The sequence below is a fragment of the Parasteatoda tepidariorum genome, chromosome 7 (genome assembly GCF_043381705.1).
Source record: "Parasteatoda tepidariorum isolate YZ-2023 chromosome 7, CAS_Ptep_4.0, whole genome shotgun sequence".
Lineage (NCBI taxonomy): Eukaryota > Metazoa > Arthropoda > Arachnida > Araneae > Theridiidae > Parasteatoda > Parasteatoda tepidariorum.
This window is the reverse complement of record NC_092210.1, coordinates 63,518,741-63,546,051: the sequence shown is the minus strand read 5'-3', so window position 1 is coordinate 63,546,051 and position 27,311 is coordinate 63,518,741. Positions and strand designations below refer to the sequence as shown.

Below are 27,311 nucleotides of genomic sequence, written 5' to 3'. Positions count from 1 at the left end.
TTCAAAATATTTGTGTGTGGCAGAGCTCTTTTTGAAGATCTTTGAAAGAGATTCACAATCTCATGTAGCAGAAAGATGATGCAATTTAATTTTCAGAGTTGAAAGTTAAATTAAAAAAAATACATTGAAAAAAGAATTCAACACCTCAAACAAAAATCTTCTCATTTTTTTAAGCTAACTAATATTTATGATATAAAATTAAATGCAAACTTAAACAAAAAAAAATATCTACCTAAAATAACTCTATTATTCATAATTGGTAAATTTGTTTTTACTCATAATTATATCAGTAAAGGCCATTTTTATTGGCGCTAAATTTTATACATCAATCTGGTTTTCATGATGCCAACAGAAGTTGCATTTCCGCACCAAGAAAATGACACTCAATAAAATTAAAATTGCTTGTGAAAAATCATGTGCCTTTGCATTTTGAATAAAAACAGGTCTTAGGTTGGGGAAAAGGACATCAATGTTCATTTAACCATTATTGGCAAGAGAAAAATCATCCAAGTGACACAAAATCAAAGTGCTCCTGAATAAATTGCGATTGGTACATTAAATAGGTTGAGGGAGTAATATGGTTCTCACAGTTGGGGAAAATTTTATATGTTAAAATTCCTACATACTTGAATTTGAAGATAGACAGGATGCGAATAATAAATTATGGAGAATTTAGTTAAAGAAATAACATAAAAAGATTTGTTGAAGCTTTTTATGTGACGGTCTATATATGTATGTTATGTACAGTGTTTGTGTCCAACCGAAGTGTGGAGAATTTCCGAAGTGGCCCACAATGTCTTAGGTTAGTTAGACTTGTTATAGTGATCGCGATTTACATGTGGAGTTGAAAGGGTCTGTAGCGTTTTAAAATATTTTTAAGGACATTTATTGATGATTTTTAAGGTGCTTTTTCATTGGTTGCTTGTAAAAATGCTAAATGTTCTTTTACAAAATTAGACTTTTTCTTTACCTTGTCGATTGTCACCTTGAAATGTGAAAAAAGAGTGGTTTTCAATATACAAGGTTTTCACAATTCAATCAACCAAAATCCATTTTGTATACCGTTGTTATGTAGCACAAGAAAGAGCAACTTTACTTGCCGAATAAATTACTCTTTAGTTCGCATCCGCACACAATGCTCTGGATTCAGTGGAAAGTATTCTTGCAAATACAAATGCTGAGTAGCATGTGCACTCTCACATGCTACTCAGCTTCAGTTTGCGAGAGATTCCAGATTTAAGATTTCAACTTTCGCCCTCTGAAATCAAAGCTAAGCTAAAATCTCTCAAATTTTTGCCAATCATGGGAACCAATTTAACATTGTAAAATTCTTTTCTTCATTGGCAATACAAAATTTTATTTCTCCTTCTTGTTAACTTTTCTGCTGGTAACATTGCTGGTGGTGACTCCTGCCATCGTGTATGATGTTCTATTTAGGTTATACATCAGCACCACAATCCTTGTACTTAAGGATCCCTGTGGTCATTCCCATTTTTAAAGAATTTTTTTTTTTTTTTTTTGTGGGTCGTCACCCTTTTATTCGTTTGATTTCATAAAGATAGGAATTAAATGAAATTTTTTAATAATGAGAGTTTTTACCCAGAGGACCATTCATTAGATGCATAAAATATTTTAAAATTTTATTTTAGTGTTATTATACTCTATGTGTTATTAAAATTTTCAATCCTCTTCAGTTACTTTATGAAAAAATGAATAATTTTTAAAGGTAAGGTTTTAAAAATAGTAAAGTGAAGGGCTTTTCACTATTTTAATATTTTTAGCAGATGCGTTAAAAAATCTTATTCTGTATAGATTTGTCATTACAAAAAAAAAATTATCTCTTTATCATTTGATTTAAAGACAATTGAAATAAAAAATTCAATCATCTCAGATTTGTTATACCATGAATATGGTGTAAATATAATAATTTAATTCTGTCAAAACTGTTTAGTTTCAATTTAATACTTATTGTATTAACGTTTGTAAATTACTGAAATTTATTTAACCATTTCATTAAAGAAATACTGAACCAAGTTGCATGTTTTAATAAAAATTATCATATTTGATTGAAAATGAACTTTTTTCAATAATAATAATAAGAAAAAATTTATTAGTGTGCATATCCTAATAGTATATATATATTTTAAAGAAAAGTGCTTGTTTTTGTTGAAAACTTTGACTATACATCCTGTTTGAATATAGAAAGGGAAAAATAAATAAAAATCTGTATAAAAAGAAAGGAAAGTACTTAAATTTAAAGTAATATATTTTATCTAATTTATATGTGATAAAAACGGGATGAATGAAGTTTAATCTTTTCGTTTTCATTGGTTTCAACTCAATATTTTGGGTTTGATCTGTATACTTTAAACCTGAGTAATTATATAAACATTGTGATCTTCCAAATAAAAAGTTTTTATTACTTCAATAGATAATATTCAGCTTAGGCTTTATTAAAGACTAAAGCTTTTTTTTTCTTTCTTCTTTTCTTTAAACTAGATTGATTTGGAGCCTGGCGGAAAAATACATGTTGTTATTGAACTTATTCCTGAAGGCAAGTTAAAATATCTAATTAGAATATTTTCATATTGTAAACTTGATAAATAGTTTAGATTAAAAATGTTTAGTGTATTTGTTTTTAAAAGTTTGATCTATTAATTTTAGAAAGTGCCGCTCCCAAGCAACCTAAAGTATTTAAAGAAAGACAGGGTTTCAACAGAAGGCGAGGTGCCATGCGCCGAAGGGTTCATCAAATCAATGGCCATAAGTTTATGGCTACTATACTTAGGCAACCTACTTTTTGTTCTCATTGTAGAGAATTCATTTGGTATGTTGCAATTTTTTTTCCTACATGGTTCATAATTTTATTTATTAATACAGTTAAGGCTGGGTAAATAAAAAACTTAATTAAAATATACTATAATACTGTTCTTTAAAAAAAAACAAATCTTTTAAAGCAGTTCTGTACTAAAGGGTTCATGAAGCTAAAACGTTAAGTTCCAATAATATAATTGTAACATTGTGGTCAGCAGTATCCATAAGCTGGTATCCATCAATCTCAAGCTGGGTGACCTTCAAGCCACATTATAAAGTAAAAATGATGTATCATTAGGCCACAAAAATAATTCAAATACTATCCCAAATACAGTTTACAAAATGAAGTCATTAAATAAATTTTAAAAATGCTTGATATAAAGGGTTGAAAAAAAAAATCTATGCACCCATTAAAGAAAATGACTTTGAAAATGTACTTAGTGCAATATAGAGTATATATTATCTCTATTATAATAAATCATTTGCAATAATTAAACAAAAAATAAATAAAGTAGGATGTAAATATTTCTCTTAACATAAGAATAAACCTCCTAAGTAGGATGAACATTTCACACAAAAAATTTGAATGTAAGTAAAATTATCATGAAAGAAAAATAACTCCATAAAACTTAGAATAATAATGGTCTAAAACTGTTTCTGGATGTTGTCAGGGCCTGAAAAATCATGTGATACATTCTTTGATAAACAAAAAAGATTCAGACATCTTTAATTGTCCTCAGCTTAAAATTAATTATATATGACAAAATTTAGTTGGTTACAGTCAGTTGAAATTATACTGTTGCCATACTAACTATATTTTATGCTATAAACTAAAAAACTATATTTTATAATATAAAATAATTATATTAGAAAATTACAGTTTCTGCAAAAAATTAGAACTTTAAAAGCTTTCAATATACCTTTAGTTTTGGTAAAAGCCCTTTTGGAAGTAAAATGGTTTAAAGTAAGTACTTAACTTGAATAAAATGTAATAATAATCTAGTAATAAACTGGGTTAAAATGTTTTGCATAGTTGAAGCATACAAAAGCCCTATAATAAATAAGCTTAATATAACCAACAATTTAAAGTAATTAACTTTTTTTTTCAGATTATGTTCAGTAGCTCTAAATTTTCAGAAAACCTTTTGGTAATCAAAAGTTCTGAAATAAGGAAAACCACAATAAGTAAATAAAAGTCTAGTTAATTTCGTGCTAAATAATAATGCTTCTAAATAATGAATACTTCTAAATAATAAAAGTCTAGTTAATTTCGTGCTATATTCTCTTCAGATCTGACTATTATTCCAAAGATTCAAGTGTCAGAAAGAAAAAAAAGATGATACGGTTCTAAACATGTGAAACCTATGCTGTTGTGGATTGAATATAGAATTTAGTTACAAAACTTATTAATCAAATGTTATTTGAGCTTTTACTTTAAAAAATTAAGAGTTTAATTTAAGATGAATTCATATATTGAATTAAAATTTTTTCTGCTTTGATTATTGCAATTCTTTTTATGTAATTACTAATTTTGTTTTTAATAGGGGTCTTGGCAAACAAGGTTATCAGTGTCAAGGTAAAGTTTTTAAAATAATTTTTAAATTTTCTTTTTTTATTAAAATTTATTTTTTGCTTAACACCAATTTTAATTTAATTTGCAGTTTGCACATGTGTTGTCCACAAACGTTGTCATGAATTTGTTGTAACGAAATGTCCAGGTTCAAGAGATGTGACCACCGAAGAAGTAAGTTCGACACATAATTTAATTAAAACATAATTTAATGAAATTTCAGGTACAGTTAACATTTAATAAGTTAACATTTTCTTTTCTCAAGCTAAAACTGACACTTGGTGTATTTTTGGTATTTTAATGTATTTACTTGTTATTTAAGCAATTAAGATAAACTTTTTAATTAACAGATCTTATATAATTTGTATGTTTTGAGGTAGGGATAAGACTTGATTTCATTATCAAGATATTTTAATTGTGCTTTTAGGTAATAACTGGAGTTGGTAGCAGATTCAACATAAACCTCCCTCATCGTTTTATTGTACATAACTTTAAGAGACCTACATTTTGTGATCATTGTGGTTCAATGCTGTATGGCTTATTTAGACAAGGCTTACAATGTGAAGGTAGGACATGCATATTAATAAATTCTAAATTATCAAGTTCATGTCTGTTGCTACTTTTATCACTTAGTTAATGATCTAAGTTTTGCTAAAAATATATTTCGTGTGTTATTTTGTTAAATTAACCTTAATTTTATTATTTAGTTTGTAGCATGAATGTTCATAAGCGGTGTGAAAAGAACGTAGCAAACAATTGTGGAGTTAATTCTAAACAAATTGCCGATGTTTTGAGTACCATGGGTATGTCTAGTGATAAATTGGCAAAACCTGTGGGGAGAAAAAAGAAGGTAATTATACTAATTGCATCTTTAAGTTATTCTTATAATTATCAAGTTAGAATAAAAATAACATGATTTTCCATTTACTTAAAGTTGACCTATAGCATGAATGTAAATTGTGTTGGATTAAAAATTTAATTTTTGTTTTAAAATGTGAGAGGAGTGCCTCATTTTCAACAAAATATGCAAAGAAAGTTTATTAGTTATGTAAGCCCGAAAAATTTCACAGTCACATTTTTCTGAAAGTACTAATTGATACTTATTCGTTCTATTAAATAAAACCCCTCTTTAAAAAATTATTTTCAGTAAACAGCCAATATAACTCTAATTTTTGTTAAAAAAAAATTCTTTCAAATATTTATTTTTTATTAATAATCAAAACTTTTGTCAAATTTGAAATATTCTTTAAGTTTATTCAAGTCAGGAATTCACTTCTATAGCATTTAGAAATTTCCTTTTTACCCTACAGTTAGTAATAAAGGATAACAATAATTATTTTTTTCTCTAACCTCATAGTGTTTATATATTTTTTTATTCTTTGACTTTTTATTAGTTAAATATCACTGTTGCTTAAGAATGCTGACTTTTTTCGTCTATCATATTATCTTAATTCAAACTGTCTTAAAATGTAACCAGTTGTTTAAAAATCAAAAAAATTATTATATTTTTCAAAAAAAAAATTTGTTATCCTGTATTACAATTTAAAATTTGAATGAATTACGAACATACATATATATATATCTTTATTACAGCCATCCATTAGTGAATCTCCTAATAAAATGGGTCAACTATCTGAAAAAATGCATACCTCACCCCTTTCTGTAGAATTTGATTCACTAGGTAAGTTTAAAAATGGAAATTCTTTCTTTCTTTTTTTTAATACATATGGTGTTCACATAAGAGTTATATAATTTGAGTTTAAAGTAAACACACAACTACATATGTTAAATTACAATGATAACTATTGATTATAACAATGATAACTAACCTCAAAATTACAATGACATAACTATTATCTACATTACTTATATGAACTAAATATCTTTTATGAATTTCTGCCTTTTTAACACCCCAAAAAAAGAATGTAAAATAGATTCTTCACCTATAACATCATATTCCAGACACATTGCAGCGTATTTTGATATGTACGATCGCTGCGAACCCGTTTCAATGAGAATCAGAATGAATTTGGTTTTATTATTCCCATGTATTCGTACTGCTAATGTTTGTAAATAAACCTGACGCATGTATGAAGTGTTAGTTAAAGAGCTTTCCGTAATGATTTTTTCTTTCAACCTCTTTTTATTAATTTTATTGCCATGAAATTCTTCATCCATTTTACACATAAATTGCAAATGCTGCCCATTACATTTCAAGCAATTAACTTTATTTTTACAATAGCACGCACTAAGTCTAGGTTTATAAGTCGAAAACAGATGCTCTTCTCCATAAGGATTTTTTTTTTCGAGCGTTAAACTCATAACATATCTACATTCTTGACTTAAATGGGATTTATTACAAAATATACGCTCATCCACTTTCAAATTCACCAGATGTGAAATGTTTTGTTTAGAGCTAATAATTAAATCAGCGGCAGAAATCTTATTCCTCTGGCAATGGTGAGTCATCGGTTTTCTATTATGATTTTCTAGTCCAAAAGGGGAACGAGCTATCAAAAATTTTTTGTTCCAATTTGATATCTTTTTTAAAAAAATTTAAAAGATTAGTTAATTTATCGTTTCCAGAAATCTCTGTTTTTAATTCACTTACCCCCATTGATGTACCCCCCATCACCCATTGATGTACCTTCAATAAATTGCTTGGCAATCAAGGGATATAATAAAATAGCAGAAAAATTATCTTTTGCTACACCTAAAGCTTCAAGACATCTCAATTGACCTTCTAATGTGTGGTACAATCTGACTAAAAAATACTTTTGATCTTGAGGATTCGTATTATTTATTACTAACGCAAGAACTTCTCAAATATAAACTTCAATCAACAAATCATCCCTCCCAAAACACTGTTCTAAACATTTTATAATTTCTTCATAATTTTGGAGAGGAAATGATTCTACTAACTGCCTCACTGCAGAATTTTTTGCAGTTGATTGAATTAAATACTGAGGTTTATCATCATCCTCAATGTCTGAATTCTTTTGAATTGCCCCCTCCACTGAAGCCATTCTTTAATGTTTCCATTAAATTGTTTCAATTCTTATTCAGGAAGTTTGAACTTGCTTGGCGAATTAATATTTTCAGGAGAATTTTTTAACATGGGTTCTTCTAATTTTGGTTTTTCTATAATATTCAATCATCTCTTTAAGTTAGTACTCGTTTCTAGAAATCTATCTTTGTACACAGTTATTGCGTCATACTCTAAATCAAAACTATCGTGCGAGCATGTTGAATCATCATTTAAAATGGATAAAAGTTTGTTATCCAATTCTTTCAACTCTTTGAACTTCTATTCTTAAAAAAAAAAATTTGAGTGGTTATAATATCGGGCTCATTTTCTTTCAATAAATCTAATGCCTTATTCAATGCCTTTGAAAGATAACTTCTCACTGGCTTTCGTAATTTTTTAACACTCGTATATCAAGTTTCATAAAGTCTAATAAAGTTCTTTTCTAGTTTTTCTAATTCCTTAAGTCTATCTATGTCTATTCGAATCCCAGCAAAGATGCCAGATTTTGAGTATTACTAAAAGATATCAAGAAAGGAGATAGCTTACCTCCACCAAAAGGCTGGGAACACTTCTTAATGTTACATAAACTTCTATAGAACATCTAAATAATTGTAACTGAGAGTGTAACATTCAATATTTAATTTTATCTACAAATATATGGACACACAAAATATGCAGGGACACAAACAAAAAATAACAACAGGCTTCCCAATCGGAGTTTTAATTAGTTCTCTATCGAGTCAGTGTTTGTGGGAGGAGTCGGGATTAACCGTAAAGATCATGTGCTCACGAGATGAAATTGACCGATGGGATTTTATAAATTTAATTGCATTTTCCAACGGCTTGAATAGATTAATTATTTTTGTAATAAATTTTCAAGATTTTTACATGCTATGCTACTGTGTATTTGCCATAGCCTGAACTACCACTGGCGAGTAATAAGGCAGCTTAAATGACTATTTTGAAGAAAATGTGACTATGGCAGTCACTCTTGTGTGACTCTTGGGGGAAAATAAAAAGGAAATTTCTGAAAAATTTTAAGAAATGAGGATATGTAATGCTGATTAGTTTCAGTATACTCAAATTTCTTTTCCATTTGACTAATTCATTGTAGTTAATAATTCTTGATGAAATTCTAATTACACATTTAATTATTACTTTTGCTTTAGTAACAGAATTTATAAAATATTGGTCTTGTGTCTGTGTATTTTTAAAGTATAGAGTTTTGGTTTTCTATACATTTGTCTAATGCCTCTAAATATTTTAAATTAGATTTACACAATTTATTTTTAAGTGCTAGCAATCATCTGAAAATATATAGTATTTATATTTGAATTATTATATATTTTTAAAGTGTCAATATTGTAAAAATAAGTTAAATGGTTTGACAACTATTTAAGTACCTGCAAACTGTTTTGGAGACCATTTTTTTGAAGCAACGATTTTTCAGTCTTAACTCCGGTGGCAGCCCTGAGATAGTAAAAGCATCTCTTATCATATGGTTAGGCCATTTATGAAGATATGATGATGCATACCCAGCTAAAAAGATAACCTTTCTAAGGAAAAAAAAGACCCGGCTAAGAAGAATATCCCCCAAAAAATTGCTGCAGGATGTTGAAAAAGACTAAGATTAATTGGGTGTGAATCGAATAGAAAGCAGTAATGCGGAATAAGATCCCTTAGAAAAATCTAAGAGAGGCATTTTTGGCCTGTAGCAGGCTTTAATGCTTAAGAATAAGAGGAATTACTCTTCAGGTTGTGTAAAAATTGTGTAAATGTTAATAGAAACTCAATAATTATACATTTTGAATAACTTTAAAAAAAAAAGTCTCCTAAAAATCATAGACATGCATACTCCTTCTTAAAAATTAATTCGTGATGAAGAGAAATTAGCTACTATAATTTTCAAAGATTTAAAAAATGTTTAAATTTTTCAATAGTTATTGTCATCAATATCTTTTAACACTTCATTAATTTTTATATTTTATTTAGCATCTTTCAATATATCTTGTGTGTGTATAATATTTGAACACCTTTTGTAGTAACAGAGATTTCCTTTAAATTGAGAGCTTTAAAAAGTTTACTATATAGTGTAAGTATAGTTTACTAATAAAATGTAGGAAAAGGGGAAAGTTCATGAATTCTCATAAAAATTGTTTAATTGAGTAAATAGCATGTAATCAAGAGTCAATAAAAATGAGAACAGCCAAGAGTGTTAGACTTAGTTTTGAGTAGCTGTTGAATATTATTTTACATTAAATGAAAACAAACTTTTAAAAAGTTACATTAGTTTTCCTATTTCATTTATTGTACTATAAAGTATAAATAAAACATTTACCAAAGAAATTTAATTAATGATTAAATGTTATATCGTAATTTCTGACATTTTCATAGATATATCAGAATCTGGTGGAAAGCGATTCTTTCCTACAGGCCAAGGAGATTTTTTGGATATGGATAAAAATCGACCACGAAAATTAGGCTTAGATGATTTTATCTTTATTAAAGTATTAGGAAAAGGAAGCTTTGGAAAAGTTAGTATTTTTAAGTATCTTACCATCTAATTATTGAACATTTATTTCTTAAATATTTATTATTTTATTAGGACTGAAAATGTACTAAATAGCTTATTGTCCATTTCTGTTAATAAGTAGTTTAAACAAGAATTCCGAAGTTAATGTCAACAGCTTTTCTATAATTTAATTTTATGAAAAATGTTTCAATAAATTTTCATAACTTATATAAATATAAATATTTCAGAAATTACTGTATCTTTTGTATTGAATGCTTTGAATTGCTTTTTTCTTTGTCTTGAAATGGCTAGTTGAAATTTGAACTCAACTCTGGACGCCATAAAAGAAAAAGAATTTTAGTTAAAAACTGTTTGAGGGAAATTAACTTCAGTATATTTTAAGTACTTAGGTATATTTTTTTTGAATAATGGAACTTTACATAATTTGATAAAAGGTTTTAATTAATTATCTGTGTACTTATAGAGATATTTTATGTCAGTCATTATATGGCAGGGGTTTCAACGTCATTAAAGTAAAAAACAAAGCTAGAAAAGCTATGATAATAAGAGTTGTAAGGAGAAGTATACGGATATATACAGAGTTACAAATAAAATTTGCAGAAAAAGGACCTGGTTAAAATGACATTCTTAAATTGATTCACTACAAAGGCAAAATGAATGAAGGGAACTATAGAAAGCACTGAATTTTCATTCCAAAACATTTGATCCAAATATTAATGGCTTTAAGAGTCATGGTGGTAGATAAATAGGTGAAGAAAAACAAATCCTAGAAAGGTGAACAGAATATTTTAGAGATTTACTAAATGAAATTAGAGTAAAGATTTAAACGTGGAGACAGTGCCGGATTAAGCGTATCATTTAAGCGTATGCGGAGCCCTAGGCCATTAAAATTTTTGGAGCCCTTAGATTAATTTTTTTTCTCGTATATTTTTTTATTTATTCAAATATAAAAGTATTTATATATCTTTTCATTCTAGAAAGCGTATTTAAAATTAAAATAAATAATAATAAATTGAATTTTACTTTAGTTTGTTAAATTAGAACTAAAAAATAATCATAACATATATATTTGAAATAGATTTTTTTTTAAATCGTTGTTTTTCTTTATTTTTTAAATTTATTTAAAAAAAAATCCATTTTAAGGAGTCCTCTAATCATTGGGGGCCCCAGGCCATGGCCTAGTCGGGCGTAATGGATAATCCGGCACTGTATGGAGATTAATAATGAGGAAGATCAAAACTGTTGATGAAGACTTTACACAAACCAGAGAAGGAACTGAGCATGGTGTCAAAAGAATGAAAAAAATTAAAGCCTTAGGAATGGATAATATCATTGATGAATTATCGTAAAATACTGTTTAAGCCTCCATATAAATTTTAATGAAATTTACTGCTAAGTGGGAGGTGGGGAATAAATGGTAGCATAGAAAAAAATGCTGATTTTTTAGGAAAATCAAACATATTTAATAAATTTCAAATGTTACATAATTTAATTTAGTTTAAAATAAATGAAGGTAAAATTAAATCATAAAAATAAATAAATTGTATTGAAGAAAATGTAAATTAATTGACATTTTCTTCAAATATTTTTCTCCCATTTAAAAATTTAGCAGCTTGGCACTGTTTTAACTAAAAATTGTGTGTGTTCTATTTCTTTTAATTTTCGATCTAAATTCTCTTTTTATATAAATTTATGCTTTATGTATCTATATCCTCGGTAGTAGAAATCTTCCATCATGGAAGATGGTGCTGCAGATTATCAACACACCTGCAGTGCCTGGTAAATTATTTTTTATCTCAGTTTTTTCTTTTTTAATTGTCATGGTACCTCACCTGAAAATTGTTTTTCATCTCAGATTTAAAAAAACACACTTAAAATATTACTGAGAGTAGAAACAGAGATGTAAGATCATTTTTAATCTTGAAACTTACTCAATTGCTATTTGTTTCAGGTCCTTAACAAAAATTGTTTGTAGGTCTGCTAATTCGTGAATGCATTCATAAAATTCAAATAATTTTCTTAACTTAATAAGATAAAGAATTTAAATGATAAGAAAAAAAATTTAAAAATAAGTTCTAATCTATATTATATAAAACGCTAATATATACGTATGTATCAATAAAACCGATGATATTTCTTTTCTCGCGTTGGCAACAGTTTTCATTTTTAATTGATAGACTTCGGCAAGAGCACGTAGTGAGCGTCATATGGCTGATCTATATTATATAAAACGCTAATACGTTTTAATTGATAGGCTTCGGCGCGCAAGAGCACGTAGTGAGCATCATATGTCTAATCGGGTGAATTCTCACCGAATTATAAAAAAAATTCTCACAAAATTATCTTCATCGAAGCAGATGCTTTACATCCGGCTTTCAGTACTATTTCATATTGTTTTACAACACATGGTTTTATCCCTCTGGTGGGAAAGACTTTAAAACAAAACTTACAACAGTTACTTTTCTCAACAACTGAAATTTAGAATAGTGTGAATAAGAAAAATATGTGAACTGTTTGCAATTTCAAATTAATATTGAAATGCGCAGGCTTAGAATTTTCGACAGTAAAAACTTTTCGGAACTTCAGTGTTCAAAAAAGTATACAAAAGCTAGACGTTATGAACGTATCCAATGGGCGAGCAAAGCGAGCATCGGATTGCAAAGCAATCCGAAATGAACTGCGAAACCAGTTCCGGGGGTTGGCGAGCGGCAGCGAGCAGGGGGCGTAGCCTCCTAGTTTCTAATTAAAACTTTAATTCTAATTAAAAATGAAAACCCCAATTGCTTGTTTATAAACTGTTTAAGGATTGCTTGTTTATAAACTGTTAAACTGTTTAAAGTAAAATATTTTTTTTTTATTTGAAATAAGAAATTTTTAACGTAAGTATTTTTGTGTATAATTAGTCCCTTATATATGCTAATTTTGCTGTGCACATGTTTGATTAAGTCTAAATTTGCAATGATAGTTTTTGTCTGACTGTGTTAGGGCCACAGAAATGAATTAATGAAGATTATGCTGCAGATTGAAATTATGCTACTCGGTGTATATATATTGTTAAGATATCCACGATAATCAACTAATAAGATTTCAAGCAATAAAAAAATATCCTTGAGTTATTGCAAAAACAAGTATGGAAATTAATGGTTACTTAAATTTCACTGTATTTTAAATTATTTATTTAAATTTGTCCTTATGAATGATGAAGTGATTATTATATATTTGATTTACAATACAGTATGAATTATTTATAGTTAATTTTAGCCTTATTATTTATGATGAATATCTTATCTAATCAAAATTGATTTGAAAACTTTTCATCTAAAGGTTCTATTAGCAGAAAAGAAAGGTTCAGATGAAGTCTTTGCTGTGAAAGTACTTAAAAAAGATGTTATTCTTCAAGATGATGATGTTGATTGCACTATGACAGAAAAAAGAATACTAACGTTGTCAGCCAAACATCCTTTTTTAACAGCTCTTCATTGTTGTTATCAAACAGAGGTAATCATTGTTTCGCTATGCCATTGATTCTCATTTTTTTTCCTTCTTGTACAATGTAAGCTCCGAAAATTTTCCTACGAAATTTGAGCTGAAAGCCTTTCAAAATTGTGTGTATATACATACATATATATATATATATATATATATATATACATACATATATATATACATACATATATATATACATACATATATATATACATAAGTTTCAAAATACAGAAGATTTGAATCATAATGCAGTAAATGATACATTACAAGAGCAGAGTTGGGAGCTATGACCCATGAACTGAACAAACACTCAGTGCGAGTAGGAACTTGTCATCATTTAATAAATAAAATTTTAAGAGGGATACAAAAATAAAATTTTAAGAGGTGGGGAAGAGAATCATAGAACTTGCTTTTTTAAAAGCATTTTATGAAACTACCATTTTTCCCAAAGTTGAATTTGTGAAAGTAGTGCTAAACGGTAGTAAATTTGCCCAGGACAGACCCCTGACTATGGTTTCTTAAACTTTTTGTTGTGAGGAATCCATAATATTTATGAAAATTTTGTGAAACTCCATAAGCATTGCACAAATCCGATATTCGCAGAAGGGAAACTGTTTGCACCGTAGTATAATAATGCAATTTTATGACATTAACTTTAATTTCAAGACATGGATCAGTGTAAAAATTAAAAATAAGTTATGGACTTTTAAAAATAATACAATTATAAAAATAAATTCTAACATTAACTATAGTCTGTCCATAAAGTGTAGCCACTTAAAAGGTCACTAGTTGAGTTAAAAAAAATATCAGAATCTCTGTAATTTTTTGGTGACCTCATTTGGGATCATGACCCACAATTTAAGAATCTCTGCTTTAAACTATTACTCGATCAACACAATAACCAGAAATTGAAAGAAAAAAAATAGTCTTATTTCGAATATTTTTGAATGGCTTTTAATCTCTTCCATGCTAAGTCAACTGAAAGTTCTAATAATAAAGTCCTAATAATTAGAGTGGAAGTAGTGGAACACAAAATGGTTAGTGTACTCAAAAAAATAAAAAAATGTCAAGTTTCCCCTTACGTTTAAAAAAACTTGCTCTTAATTTTGATTTTATTTGACTTAACATAAAAAAGTACATAAGAAACAATTCCTCATTTGTTTAGGTGGCAATGTCAGATGAGTACAACTCTGTTTTCTAGTACATAAAACATTAATAACTTCAAAACATTTAGATAGTCTCCTTTGGACTTCGATCATTTCAACGCAATAAAACACATTAGAAACGATACTTCATAGTCAAGATAAAAACATTAAGTTTTTCCCTTAAATAATATCCACCAAAAAGTTATACCTTTCTGAACACTTTTTTGGTTACAGGTTTGCGTAACTAGGCACAAATTGCCAAAATTAAGGATAAAAACAATTTTACTATTGTACCTTAAAAAAAAAAACTTTTTTTTAAATTATCAGCATTAGCAAGCATACAAAGTTTTCTTTTTTTTCCTCTTATTGGTAGTAGGGTACAAATAAAAACTTAAAAAATTATTTAGAAGTTGTATAAGACATATCAGAATATAGAACTTGACATCTTGAAAGTAGACCTATATTATACATATTTTTGTGTGCATATAAATGTGATGCATCTAAAAAGATGAATATAAATAGTATTAGTAATATTTCTTAACTTATACAGTATGAAGTAAAATAAAGATATAACTTCATATTAAAAAGATCATGTAAATTAACATAATTATTCTTTGTTGAGGGCTAAAAAAATCAATAAAATAAAAAGAAATATTGTATTAATTTTATAGAGTCTGTGTAAACATAGGTAATAAATTTTTAGGTAATAAAAAAGTTACAATTTTATGAAACAATACTTCATTTTTACATCAATATTCAATTTTATTTCGAAAACAGAAATATAAAATGAGTATAAGTTATTGTATATAAGAGGCAAACATGTGACTCAATCAGAAAGAAAAATACTCAAATGGAAATAGAGATGCCAATTTTATAGCATATTTTGAGATATTAATGCACAATTATACATAAAGATACTGGCAGCATTACTCAAAAATTAATGGAAAATTACATTTTCAAAAGGCTAAGTAATTGCTTCCAAGATTTGCCAGTGCTTAAAGGAATTTGATTGATTCTTCAAGCAAGAAAACGAGGAAAATATACATATATATTTTTTAAACCTACCTGGGACCTAGGTTTATCTCTTAACTTGACTTCAAAGTTTCCATTTTGATGGTGATGATTAACTAAAAGTGTTTGTTCTTGAAATGTTGCTTGTATGGCACGTTCTCTCTGAAGGACCTTTAAAATATAGTTATAAACTTATTCAATATTATATAATTCGATATAATCAATAATTGCAAATGTACATTAAAAGATAAATTCTGTTAGAACATAATTAAACATATCATAGCATATTATAAATTTAAAAAGCAAAACAGTTTAAATAGATTCTGCCATAGAAACAACAATCATTTTAAAATGTATAAGCAAATAAAGTTTTAACTGCCTGGATTTTTAATTGTTTAGATAGGAAACTAGATTTTAGCCGAATCAGAATTCTGGATAGGACCTTAGTTTAGGATAGTTTAGGGATTGGGGTGTACAACCATAGCTAGCAGCTGAATACTGTGCTTGATTGTAAAATAGCATCAGAAATTTAGGTTAGTAGGAGGCTTGGCTTATGTTCGTGATACTATGAGTTCAAATCCCGCTGGTCGTGTTTTAAATGGTGACTGGGGCACGTTAAATCCGGCGGGGTCACAGAATTTTCCCAGTTCCCACAACAAATCAATACCTCAGGGGGTACTAAATTGGAGATTGATCGTTCTCTGGTTCAGGACAAAATTACAATCTGTGTATGAATGAATGGGTAATCCCTATAAAACGGGCTGTGATGTGTGTGTGGCTGAAGTTGTATTCCTGTCCATATATTATGCCACTGAAAAACAAAAAAACGTATCCTCTGCCTTAAAATCGCTTGAATCGTCCGTAACAGGCTTGCTGGNAAAGGATTTCTATGGGTCTTCGAAAAGTCTTCAATTTCAACCATGTCTAATCGCATCCGGACTCTAGTTTAACAATGTATGAGCAAAGTTAGGAGTAGTGCAGTGAAACTACAATTACATAGAATTTACAATATATTTTACTAAATTTTGTTACTAATTCTTAAAAATAAATAAATAAAAAGTCAACTACAAAAATTTTTATTAGGCATTTGTAAATGAATTTTTGACATTTTTTAGAAAAAAAAATGTGACCAGACTATTTTCCCGACGAGACTTTAAATTTTTCCCGATGGGGGGGCTGGCCATGCCCGACGGGGGAGCTCCAGCCCCCCCTGACCCCCTACTGGCGCCGCCCTTGGTCCATGAATAGCTGCAAGTGGTTTTCAAGTAGCTAAACATAACCATTACCTGTCCAAGATCGATGTAATCGGACCATAGTACACAGTCCATCCCACGAAAAAGCAACCCTCATCATTATGGAGCCACCAGCAGATAGCACAACGCCTTGTTGTCAACTTGGGTCCATAGCTTAGTGTGGTCACTCTCCAGACAGCTCTGAGCAGCTAAAATCGTGACTTCATCCAATTGCCTAGGATCCAACCAATATGCAAACCCAGGAGAGGTGAAGGACATGATGTTATGTTATTAGTAAAGGCACTTAAGTCTCTCTTCTGCTGCTATATCCCATTACAGGCAAATTTTGTTACATTATCCCAGAGGTCGCCAAAGTGGTCTATATAGACCCCCAGGGGTCTATTTAACAAAAGCGGGGGTCGATCTGAGCCAGGGGGTCGAATGGGGGTCGATCCGAATCGGAGGGGTAAATCGGTAAATTCAATCTTAACTACGTACAGTTATAAATTAAATGTGGAATTTCGAGGGGATTTAAGATTAAAATTGACCAATTTTGAGCCCAATATAGCGAACCTTGCAATAAAACACAGGGCACACCCATCTCATTGATTAAGAAGCAATAAATCTGTAGTTACTTTACTTATTATTTCTACTTATTTATAGTTACTTAATTTAAATAAATAATAAGGTATTTAAATTTCAACATTAATATATTTTTCATAAAACTATTGTTACACAATGTACTATTACTCTAAAAAATGCTTAAAATGATAAAATAAATGTACAAACACAGTATCTAATAGAGTTTTATTTTAATTAACAAAAAATTAGTTTTATGGGGGTCGATGGAGATTTCGAAAAATTATATAGGGGTCTATGATCAAAAAAGTTTGGCGACCCATGCATTATCCTAACGGATATGTCCATTTCACGTGCGGTATTGATGCTTGCGGTTATTTCACACAATGTTACTTGTCTGTTAACACTAGCAATTCTACGCATACATCGTCAGACTCTGTTATTAAGTACAGGTAGGTGGCCGGACACTATGTTTGTGAATGGTGGGAGATAACGCCTATAATTAGATATTCTCAACACACTCTTGACACTGTTGATCTAGGAATGTGGCCCTCACAATTTCTGAATTGAAACATGTTTGGAATTCGGAATGGTTTTGACGTGCTTGGTTGGTAGTGATTCCATAATTTTCCGATAGCTTTTATTTATTTATTTTTGCAGTTGTTAGCGCTTTTACCGCCATTTATTTTCTCAGTTTTTCAACTGTTGATGTTTTTAATATGATGTTATTACAACACACATATTTAGAATATCTAGGTATCATTTTTAATAATTCAATTCATAATGATTCCATCATAAATCCCTGTCATTTTCCGATAATTTTTCCTCTATTATTTATAATATTTTTTATCACTTTCATGGGATTTTTTAAATTTAGATGTTAGTAATATGGTATTTTATGACACACAAAGAAATTTGCATATCTTGAAGCGCTTGAAAAGAAAAAAAAAATCCTGTAAATAAATAATTTAAAATTTAGATTTTAGTGACCCTTTTTCAAATTTGGGACTTTTTAGTGGCTTTCACAATTTTCATGACATGTGAACCCCTAAAGTGTTTATATAAAGCTGTTGGAATCAATATAGGCATCTGCACATGCGCATTTAATCGCAACCCAACCCCTTTGAAAATAACTGATTGATTCCTCCTAAACAATCCAGTAGAACTGACAAGCCATGGAGGTAGGGGTATACATCCCCCTTTTAAACAGTTTCGTCTCCTCTCTTTCTAAACTGAGTCATATTGCGTTATTTCCATTGGACGAGAGGGCATTCTACCTACTAAAATTCTACACCCGAAGATTGTGAAAGTGAAACTTGTTTCCGCTTCTCTCATTTCTTCTTGAGAACTTTTTTAGTGCACACTTAGTTACTTCTTATTCCTGTTATTATTAGTTATTTCGTTATTATTAGTTGCTTCATTATTATTTTTTCTATTACTATCCCTGTTATCATTTACCGTTGATTATCATTTACCTTCATCAACTTAATTGCTTCAAGAAGGAATAAGAGCTATACTGCCTGCTTAAAGCTGTCTGTAGTTAAGCGGGGCAAGAATATGAAATAAACGACAGCTGCATCCACCGATGGAGAGAGAAAAGGCCACTGTGAACAAGACAGGTGAGCTAACGGTTTCCATTGAAACTACAGACCATGAAAAATCTAGCTTCACCTGTGTGTTGGCCTGTTCTGCCAGAGAAATTAAAACCACTCATTATCTTCAAAAGAAAAACTATTCCAAAGTGCAATTTCCCTAAGGAAATCGGTGTATATGCAAATGAAAAGGGGTGGATAAATGAGAGTATGATGTTGGAGTGGCTAGATGTTGTACATTGACGCCAAAAGAGCTTCTTTTTTTCACCCAAGTCTCCTAATCAAGGACCTTTCTGCTCATAGAGTAGAAGCAATTTAGAAAAAAATGTGACAAAATGTCCACCCAGTTGCAACCCTTTGATATAACAATCAATAGGGCATTTAAAAATGAAATTAGGAAAAGATGGAAAAAATGGTTGTGTGAGGAAGGAAGGGGATCCTCATACGTAAACTGCTAGTGGAAAGAAGAAGAGAGCAAGCTACATAATTATCATCAAGTGGGTAGTAGGCTCCTGGGCTGCTGTACCCGTCAAGACTGTCACTCGGGTGTTTGCAAAAGCCGGCCTCATCGAGCGCAGCTGGAATAACTCCGACACCACCGACTCTACTGAGGATTCTTCTATTGGTGTTAATATGGCAAATTATGAAATCTTGAAATTATTTGTCTCTGACAGTGATAAAAGTAACTTTATAGGATATTGAAAGTTAATTTTTTACATTGTTTATATTTTTTCCTCAATTTTAAACTGTGATGATTTTTTAAATCTTTTTTTTTTAAATAAATCTTTATCTTAAAATTTTCATTTTATTTTTTTCATTAACATTGTTTTACAGATTTTTATCATCAGTCGCAGCATTAATTCCTCCTCTAAATATGGTTGAATTCTTCAACCTTTCTCTCCCAGCACAAGGTCTTTATAGGCACTGCTGAGCATATTAGTTTTTTTTTTTGTTGTTGTTAATTATTTGCTCTCCTGAAGTAAAATATGACAGCTTTATTTTTTGTCTCGGTGCCAACTGGTAAGAACAATTTTTTTTTTTAGATGAAAAAGAAAAATTCTCTTTTCGCGTGAACTTTTTGTTAACGCATTTTAGGCTTTTATCTCCCCTCCTCCCAAATAATTTAGGAATTAAAATTACGTTTGTTGATGTATTTAAAAAATATTTTGTTGTACTTAATATTATTTTTTGACCATATAAAGGGATTATTTATTATGCACGCTTATTCCAAATTAACCTGTACCAATGATGATCTAGTTAAGCCTTGCCTGAACAGTCTATGTGTTGGCCGTAAGTGGGTGGACTTGTTAACAGATTTTATTATTTTTTTTAATTTAAAACTTAACTTTATGAAATGTATAAAAAATGTTTTTATTATGCAGATATTCTGAATGATAATTTAAATGTCTCTCCTCTAAAGATGCTGATATTCGCAGTGCTGTGCAGCTGTAGCGCTTATGATGACTTTTTAAAAATCGAGATGCGACGCTTGTGATGGTGTGGCGCTTTCACCAGAAAATATGATATATATTTAATTTTCTGAATATTTATAAATATAAATGTAACATAAATTAATGGGCTTATATAGATATAGCTTTCAACTATATTAATAACTTTTTTTTAGGATCGTTTGTTTTTTGTTATGGAATATGTCAATGGTGGGGATTTGATGTTCCAAATTCAAAAAGCTAGGAAATTTGATGAACCTAGAGCTAGGTTTTATGCCTCAGAAGTAACATTAGCTCTGATGTTTCTTCATCGTAATGGAGTTATTTACAGGTAACTTAATCTAAGGTGTTCTAAAAGCAATCAATAACATTTAACAATTCAATGGTACATTTTCAAACCGTTAAAAGGAACATTATCATGTGAATGAACATTTCCTTCATTGTTATCTAGGTTTTTCTTTAAGTTATTTCATCTTTAGAAAAAAAATTTTTACTCTTGAATTCTTTAACACGAACTTATAGACCTGAAATTACAAAAATATTTGCAATTCATATATCGAGGATTGTGCATGAAAATTTATTATTACATTTCATAAATCATATTTTGTATTCATGGGGAGTATGAAAGTAAAATATAATTCAATGACAACTCTCCTATCATGTTCCTTACCCATTTTAGGAGTTAACTATGTGAAGGTTTTTATATTATTTTAAATGTTAAGTATTCAAAGTTTTGTAAATGCTCAACAAAAAGAGTAGTATAATCTGTTAGCTAATAATTAAATTATTCAAATTGCTAGAATTTTCATATATATTCTATTAAGTTCTATAGTTAAAAGAACAGTAAGTACTTGTTAACTTATTTTTCTGATTCATTCAAAATAGACATGCTTATTTAAAACACATATTTATTTCTCCATCTTTTTAGAAGTATTTTCATTTTTTTTACATATAAAATGAAAATTTATTTAGCAACAAAAAAAAAATTAAATAAATAAATAAAGGTTGTGTTTCAATTTTTATTATTCTTTTTTCTTTCTTATTTAATTTTTTTTATATATTTATTTGCAAGTGATTGACTAAGTTGAATATCATTAAAAAAATTTATGTGTAAAAGTTCACTATCAGAAAATGCTCACACTTTTAAATGTAAAATTTTTCTGTTCAATGCTTCATATACCAGAAAATTTTTATAGTTCCAACCACCCAGTAAAATGTGCTGTCTAATTTTGATAAGTTGTATATATATATATATATGTATTTTCTTTTCAATGCTCTAAGCATTGAGCCTCTAAGAAAAGTTGTCAAGAAATTTTCCTGCTATATACCACTTAACTGTTTCCTTTTTACATAAAAACTGGTAACTTCATTGCATCAACTTAAAGTGTAGTAAAAAAAGCAGGAAAGCAGGATTCGTAATTGTCTTGACATTTCTGACTTTCCCGATAAAAAAGATTTTATCCTTATTTGTCCTGATTTATAGCTTTTTGTTCTCATATTCATAATTTTAATACATAGTCAAAACATCTCATTTTCTACGAATACAAATGAAATTTTAAAAAGAAATAGATTTGAAGGTATTTGTTATTGATATTGTCTCTAATCTCTGATATTATCTTCTTACTTTAATAAATAATACTAGTAGAAATCATAAAATTGGAAAGTTCAATTAAAAGACCATCCACTTGTTATATACAAGGTTCAGGCATAGTGTCTCACCCACAGGATTCATTGCTTAAACCTTTCCAGAAATTCAGTCATTTTATGAAACAGAGACTCAATAATTTTATATTATCGAATTTTTATAGTGATGAATTTAGGGGTATACACATATTTATTATTTTAAGCAAATGCAACAACAAATCTTGAAATATAGATTTTTTTAGTTACATACTTATTGATTTATCTCTTTCATGTGATTTTAAAAGTTATTGGTTTCAATCAATAATACAGTGTTATCATAGAATTTTTAAATTATGAATTGAAAAATCATCCATTAAAATTACTTTTGTACAAAAGTGTAAAGTGTCATTATTCACTGTATTTTTTTTTAAATTTCGAATTTGTTGAAACCCTAACTGTAACGCTATTTGATTAAAGAAATCTTGCACCCAGTTGCAACTTTTAATTTCACATTGGTATGACTGAATATTTTCTAATTGTTACTGGTTAGTTTTTTTTAATGCTGTAGAACTTTAAAAGATTTTCCATGCATTGATTTGAAACTAGTATTCAGTTTTGTAAAATTTTACTGGAAACTGTTAAAACTTTCTGTTCTAAACTGAACAAAGTAATTCTGATATTAAAAATAATATATTTTATTTTACTTTAGTTATAAAATGTGCTTTTATTACACCTAATTAGAGCTAATTATATTTTTTTAATACAGTAAAAGCAATTACGATTTGTGCTTTTAAAATATTTATAAAGTTGCTTAAATAATTGAACGATAATCAAGATTATTTTAAAAAATGAGTTGTTTTATTTTAAATATATTAATAAGTATTAATAAATATAAAAAATATATTAATAAATATTGCTGTGTCCCATTTTCCTTTAAATTTCGATCTCTGAAATATGTATTATTACAGTTTAATTAAAGTAATCTAATTAGTGCCTTTTTAAAGTTTTCTTTATCTAAAATTCATTACGGATGTATTACTTTTAATTTTAAATAATTTTTTTAGGGATTTGAAATTGGATAACATTCTCTTAGATAGTGAAGGTCATTGTAAAATAGCTGATTTTGGCATGTGTAAAGAAGGTATACTAAATGGCTGCACAACCACTACATTTTGTGGAACACCTGATTATATAGCTCCAGAGGTATATAATAAAAATTGTTTTTCAGATATCCCTGCCCAACTTGTAAAGTTTTAAGCCGAATTGCCCCAAACTATTAAAGGAATTTTTAATAAAGGGGTATAAGAGTAATAACACATTACCTTTATTATTATTTGAATAGCAGAATTTGATATTAAGTTTTTAATATTATTTGAATGATTTGATTACAATAGTTGTTTCTCTCAAATATGTGGCATAGCACAAAACTACTTCTTGTTTCCCCCCCCACTTTTTTTATTATTATTAGCTCTGTTTAAAGTTTTACTTGATTAAGTTTTACTTAAGTTACTTGTTAAGTTTTACTTGATTTGTATATTTCTGTGTTTGATTAATCTATTTTTTAGTTTTACATAATGTATTAAAAATCAAGAAGGGGCTAGTGTTGTGTGAACATAAAGATAAAGTTGACAAATGGAATATTTCTTTTATTTATTACTCAAAAATTCTCAGTAAATTCAGGCAGAATGGCATAACTCTGTTAATCAAAACACTCAATTGTAAAGAAGCAGATTTAAAAATAAGGTTCTTCTGATGGGAAGGTTACTTTTTTTTTTTTATTGCAGTTATAGACTATTGATTGTTTTTTTAAAATAAGGGACTCTATATCATAAATGAATATGCTCGTTACATATTTTAACAGTCATATTTGATTATCCTTTTATAATTAATTAATAATTATTAAACTAACTTATGACTTAACACTGCTTGTGTGAACACTTGTGTGTAGGGTTACAGTGGAGATTATTAACACTGTCTTTTAGTTGTAGTAAATTTATATTAATGCTGACAGAAATTTCCTTTTCTAAGATACCACATTAACCTTTGAGGTCTGGTAGGGCACAGTTCTAAAACACACACACACATATATATATATATACACACATACACACTCTATAACAAAAAATTCGACGCACCAAGAAGNNNNTATATATATATATATTTTACCAAATAGCTTGTGGTAGTCACAAGTTTATTAAATAATTAAATTTTATATTATTTTTGTTACCACTATTAAAGTTTTTAAGAACTGTAGGAACCATGATACAATTTTTACATATTTACCAAGGCAAAAGTTGTCGATCCCTTTAATGTTTAAAGTGCTAATGTAATAACAAAACAATCAAGATGTACCAAAATTTGTAGAATTTAATTTTGTATTCACTTAGAAATTAACTGCACTATTATTAGGTCTTATATATTTGTTTAAATTGTTAACACATCGTGGGGCTAAATCATTGTAGGTCAACATCATTATATGAAATAGTTAAGTGTAAAATTTGTTTCCCTTTAAATATTCAGAAAACTTTGCTAAAATGGAAAATGTTGGAATTCATATATTAACATTAGTTACTTTAAAATTTTTTTAGATTATTTGCTCAAGACTATATTTTCAGCTTGAGAAGCTTGGAATAAATGACTTCTTTGTTGTTTATTTTTATTAAATCTGTCACTTTCTTTCTAAAATCTAGGTCTCATTTGGAATTGTTGATTGAAATTCTGACTTGGCTTAGAAAATTTTTAATTTTGTCGCAGATAGTTATTAAAACTTTGATTAACAGAATTGTGTAAAAAAATTACCGTCTTGGTGTCCAGCCTTGAAATTGTTTACCTTGTTGTCTATATCCACTAAATTTTGATTCTGGCACTTTTTGTTTTATTTTCTTTTTGAGGTAAGACAATGGGGACATCATAAATAATTTTTAAAACATGTGTAAGCCAGTCAATTGGGGTTTTGGGTTCTTTTAAAACCCCAAAGAGTCTTAAACTGTGGTCGTAATCCCACAGACAAACCCTATTATTTAAATAAATTTATTCATATTTTCATTATTTAATTAAATTTTTCGATGTAACTCTACTTTTTTGGCAAAATTTGAGTTAAGGTTTAACTTGGCAATCTTAGAAAATCATTAAGGTCAAATAGAGGTGAAAAAGAATGTTCTTGAAAAATTTTGACTATTTCTTGAAAAGTATAATAATTTAAATATTTATTTATCAATAATTTCAAAGTTGAACCCTTCTTAAATGTTTGAAAATTTTTTAATTTCCACTCGTTATTTAATTTAAAATCTCTAGTTTGTTTTTGTAAATGTGAGCCAGTCTGTGAACTGAATGTCAATGTCGGGCTCAAACATTGATATGTCCAGTTTTTCTTTCGCTTTATCTTGATTTAAATTTTGAAAACTAGTACAGTAGGGAACCGATTATCCGGAACGATCGGGACCATCGATATTCCGGATAACTGATTTTTCCGGTTTTCTGAATCGCTGCAAAAAGCCGTTTTTTATAGTTAAACCCAACTAAAAAAAAAAAATGGAAATAATCTTAAAAAGAAGAAAAAACGATGAAGTAATACACTAATGATTATTTCCAAAATGATGGTAATTAAACATCTTTAAAAAAAGAACGAAAAATCCTAAAATCTTATGACGAAAATTTTTTTTTTAAAAAAATGACGGGAAAACTAATGGAATTTCGTTCCGGTTTTTTGGTTTTCCGGTTTTCTGATTTCCGGATAACGGGTTCTGTACTGTATTTAATTTATTTTGCAAATTATTATTTGTATCAATTATTACATTATTTGATGATTCCGTATTAGAGGAAAATTTCTGAACAGGAGATTAATCCTTATCCATGTTAAATTTATAATGTTTACCGTTCCTTAAGAGCATTCAAGCATTAAAAATAAATTTCAATAATTAAATATTGCATTTAGAAGGAAAAAAATTCACATTTTTAATTGCTCAAATTTTACCCTTACAATCAATAAATCCTATAAACTATAACATATAAAACACTAGATATAATAATTTTAATATTTTTTTAATAACTATAATAATCATTTTACTGAATCAAAAGAAAAATTTACTGAAAAGAATTTAAAAAAATCAATAATTGTGATAAATTTTAAAAATATTTTCAAATTTTAGAAATAAACAAATTCATTAAACCATATGAATAAGCTCAATGTATTTGAAAAATATTATCAATTGAAATATCAAGGATGAGAAGAAAAATTTATAAATTTAAACCAAAGTCAATAAAAAAATTTATTCTTATTTAAACACCAACTACTTTCATAATAATGAAATATTTTAAAAATAATTGATCATTAATGTAAATACCATTAAAAAATCAATAGTACTTTTTTTCAGATACATATAAATTACTGGTAAAAATTTTTTCAAAATATTTCAAACAACTAGAAATCAAATTTAATAACACTTTCATCCCCACAAAATCTTATAAATAATCTTATCTTAATTATGAAATATCAATCACCACTTCTATTTATTGAAGTAATTGGATATCAAATTTAATTAATACTTCCTCTGCTCACAAGATTTCGCTGATGAAAATAATTATATTTATCACCACTAATTGATTTTGAAAAGCACCCACATCTGAATCATTTTTAATTAATTGCTGTACCACGCGTTTGTATAAGAATCACTTTAGTAAATATGAACTACCGCTATTTTTCAAAATTGCAAAAGCCAACTTTGCCACATTAAAAACCTTAAATCAAAAACAAAATAACTTTACATTTTTCATTAGTTTCCATAAAGCATTAAGAAGTGGAAGCCCTTTTTTTGGGAATCTGGAACAAATGGTTCTCTTTTGTATATTATTCAGATAATGTTGTTTAGAATTATATTAGAATGAAATCGAAAGTCGTTTATCTTTTGGTAACAGGTAGTGCAGCATCAAATCAAAAGTTTTGCGAATGGGGGCATCCTTCTTTCGGCAGCGTGCATGGGAATGGGTGTTCAGAACTTTTTTTCTCTTTGGAGTTTCTTTTTTTTCCTTCTTGTATGGGGGGGGGAGGGAATTCACTCTTCTTGAAGTGGTCCAATCTCAAAACAAGGGAAAATCTTGCTAACAAATCCCGATGAACTGTTAAGTCACAGAACTTTTAAGTCACATTTGAAAAGGGTAACGTTAGTAATTACAATTGATCCGTTAAATAGGTCGAAGGAATAATATGGTTCAAACACTTTGGTTAAGGTAAGAACTTAAAATGCTAATTCT

General features: G+C 28.5%; 1 protein-coding gene across 1 annotated transcript in view; it reads left to right on the top strand.

Moving 5' to 3' along the window:
* Positions 1–27,311, top strand: part of LOC107446459 (Protein kinase C) — a 39,186-nt gene that overhangs the window by 6,067 nt on the left and 5,808 nt on the right. The window contains exons 2-12 of the mRNA XM_016061126.2: positions 2,500–2,554; positions 2,665–2,827; positions 4,359–4,390; positions 4,476–4,558; positions 4,812–4,950; positions 5,092–5,234; positions 5,978–6,065; positions 9,807–9,946; positions 13,270–13,443; positions 20,615–20,769; positions 23,126–23,264. Coding sequence (XP_015916612.1) covers positions 2,500–2,554; positions 2,665–2,827; positions 4,359–4,390; positions 4,476–4,558; positions 4,812–4,950; positions 5,092–5,234; positions 5,978–6,065; positions 9,807–9,946; positions 13,270–13,443; positions 20,615–20,769; positions 23,126–23,264 — 1,311 coding nt within the window. The remainder of the gene's footprint in view (positions 1–2,499; positions 2,555–2,664; positions 2,828–4,358; positions 4,391–4,475; positions 4,559–4,811; positions 4,951–5,091; positions 5,235–5,977; positions 6,066–9,806; positions 9,947–13,269; positions 13,444–20,614; positions 20,770–23,125; positions 23,265–27,311) is intronic.